Source organism: Poromitra crassiceps (assembly GCF_964638095.1).
Source record: "Poromitra crassiceps genome assembly, chromosome: 14".
NCBI lineage: Eukaryota > Metazoa > Chordata > Actinopteri > Beryciformes > Melamphaidae > Poromitra > Poromitra crassiceps.
In genome coordinates, this window is record NC_139633.1 from 14046085 (window position 1) to 14048584 (window position 2500).

The 2500-nt window shown below is 49.3% G+C and overlaps 1 protein-coding gene across 1 annotated transcript in view; it reads right to left on the bottom strand.

The window, feature by feature from the left end:
- kif26ba (kinesin family member 26Ba) overlaps window positions 1-2500 on the bottom strand; it is a gene marked incomplete at both ends in the record, with an annotated part of 135376 nt that overhangs the window by 75567 nt on the left and 57309 nt on the right. The window contains 2 exon segments of the mRNA XM_083650621.1: window positions 806-918; window positions 970-1077. Coding sequence (XP_083506747.1) covers window positions 806-918; window positions 970-1077 — 221 coding nt within the window.

Sequence of the window (2500 nt, forward strand, 5' to 3'; positions counted from 1 at the left end):
AAGAGGAAAACTGAGAGTGAATGTAAAAACATGAGAGCAGAGAGGGAACAACTGCAACCACCCAATAGAAAACCATAGAGAAGCAGAGGCCACAGCTGGATGCTGTGGTGCTGCTGGAGAAGACAGTTTGAAACCACCCAATTACTGTATCAATGTTAAAATGCACGCTCAGCTGACTCGTCAGCAGATCCAGGCTGTGGCACCGCTCCAAATGCCTGAACGGGATTTGCAGGCTTTGCTTCATTTAAAATGAATGCAAATAACTTTCGCATACTTTCGCATCGACCCATACAGGGTATCTGCAGAATTCAGAAAGTTACCTAGAATTGAGTTTTTAGAATGACTTAACAACTAAAATAAAGAAACAAAAAACTATTTCCAACTGAACATGAAAGTGGGTGTGCTTTACCTCATTATTAGTCTTGCTGGCCAGCCTCCCCTCCCTTCCGGGGGAGGAGTCTGGCAGCGCTGGTCTCCATTCTGGAATTGCAATGGGCGGCGCTTAGCGGCAGTGCCCTTGGAAAATAGTTTCCAACAATCCAACTTGCCATTTTCAGCGTGTAGCAACTAGATATAGCGTGTAGGTTTCTGCCGTTAGCTTGCTAGCTAGTTAGCATTGTTGTTGTCACTGTGGCGACATCAGGGGACTATTTACAGCGACACACAGGGAGGAGGGAGCGGAAGCTGATTGACATGGTCGGAGGAGCCAATGACAGAGCTTGTAATAAGCGGGGAGGGGACATCCGGCAGCGACTGAAACAGTCGCTCCAATGGGAGAGCAGCTGTAGAGCAGGGGAGGGCTTACCTTGCGAAGAAAGAGGCGGCGGCAGACGTGGTGGTCGATGTTGCCGTGGTTACGGGAGGAGTGTGAGAGGGAGAGTTTGTGTGTGAGGGTGAATTTGTGTGCGAGGGTGAGTGTGTGTGCGAGGGAGAGTGTGTGTGTGAGGGTGAGTGTGTGTGCGAGGGAGACTGTGTGTGTGAGGGTGAGTGTGTGTGTGAGGGCGAGTGTGTGTTGTAGCGGTTCAAGGCAGCTTCAGTCAGCCCTTCTCTGGAAGCCTCAGAGATCATCTGGGAGATCTGATGGGAGAGAGAGAGAGGGAGGGGGGGGAGAGAGAGAGGGAGGGGGGAGAGAGAGAGGGAGGGGGGGAGAGAGAGAGGGGGAGAGGGTCTTGAGTCAAATTCTCACAGGAGGGAATACATAAATTTGTCGACGCAACAAAATCCACAGGGTCTATAGCAGATATGTCGGGCATTATGGGCGGGACATTATGGGCGGGACATTATGGCTGGGACATTATGGGCGGGACATTATGGACGGGACATTATGGATGGGACATTATGGGCGGGACATTATGGACGGGACATTATGGATGGGACATTATGGATGGGACATTATGGACGGGACATTATGGATGGGACATTATGGGCGGGACATTATGGACGGGACATTATGGGCGGGACATTATGGGTGGGACATTATGGCTGCGACATTATGGGCGGGACATTATGGGCGGGACATTATGGATGGGACATTATGGGTGGGACATTATGGACGGGACATTATGGGCGGGACATTATGGGTGGGACATTATGGCTGGGACATTATGGACGGGACATTATGGGCGGGACATTATGGGCGGGACATTATGGGCGGGACATTATGGACGGGACATTATGGGCGGGACATTATGGGCGGGACATTATGGGCGGGATCCAGCCCCTCAGAAGGTTTCAGCCCCCCTGAGATGTGACTTGTAGTCTACAGGTAAGGACAATGTGCTGTGCTGCGGCCTACGAGTCAGCATGGAGGGCTTTTAACGACCTGCCAAAAACACTGAACTGTGGGCTATTCGAAACGGTTGAACTGGGGTAACTCGAAACTCCTGCAACTCTCGAACGTAAGAAGGTAAGAACGTAAGAAGGTAAGAACGTAAGAAGGTAAGAACGTAAGAAGGTAAGAACGTAAGAACGTAAGAAGGTAAGAACGTAAGAAGGTAAGAACGTAAGAACGTAAGAGAAAAACGAGAGGTGTTGTGACAGGTAACGTCTATTAATTTACTATAATATCAACTTGTCAAATTAGCCCTTTTTGTTTAGAGGAAACACATTGATGCATGCAGGAGATGCACAGACACACACAGACAGACAGGCAGACAGACAGACAGACAGACACACACACACACACACACACACACACACACACACACACACACACACACACACGACCAGGACGTACAGTCAAAATCAAATTAACCACCTGAGGACATGCAGTGTCACAATGTTCTCTCATCTAAAATAACAATGGCTGACGTGTGTTCTAGTGTGTGTGTGTGTGTGTGTGTGTGTGTGTGTGTGTGTGTGTGTGTGTGTGCGTGTTTCCACGCGAAGTGTTGCATAGCCTGCATCTCTTCGTCTTCAACATTAAGATGATGTGAGACAAGAATCAGTGGAAGACAGAGAGAGAGAGAGAAAGAAAGGGAGGAAATGGGTGGGGCTAGAG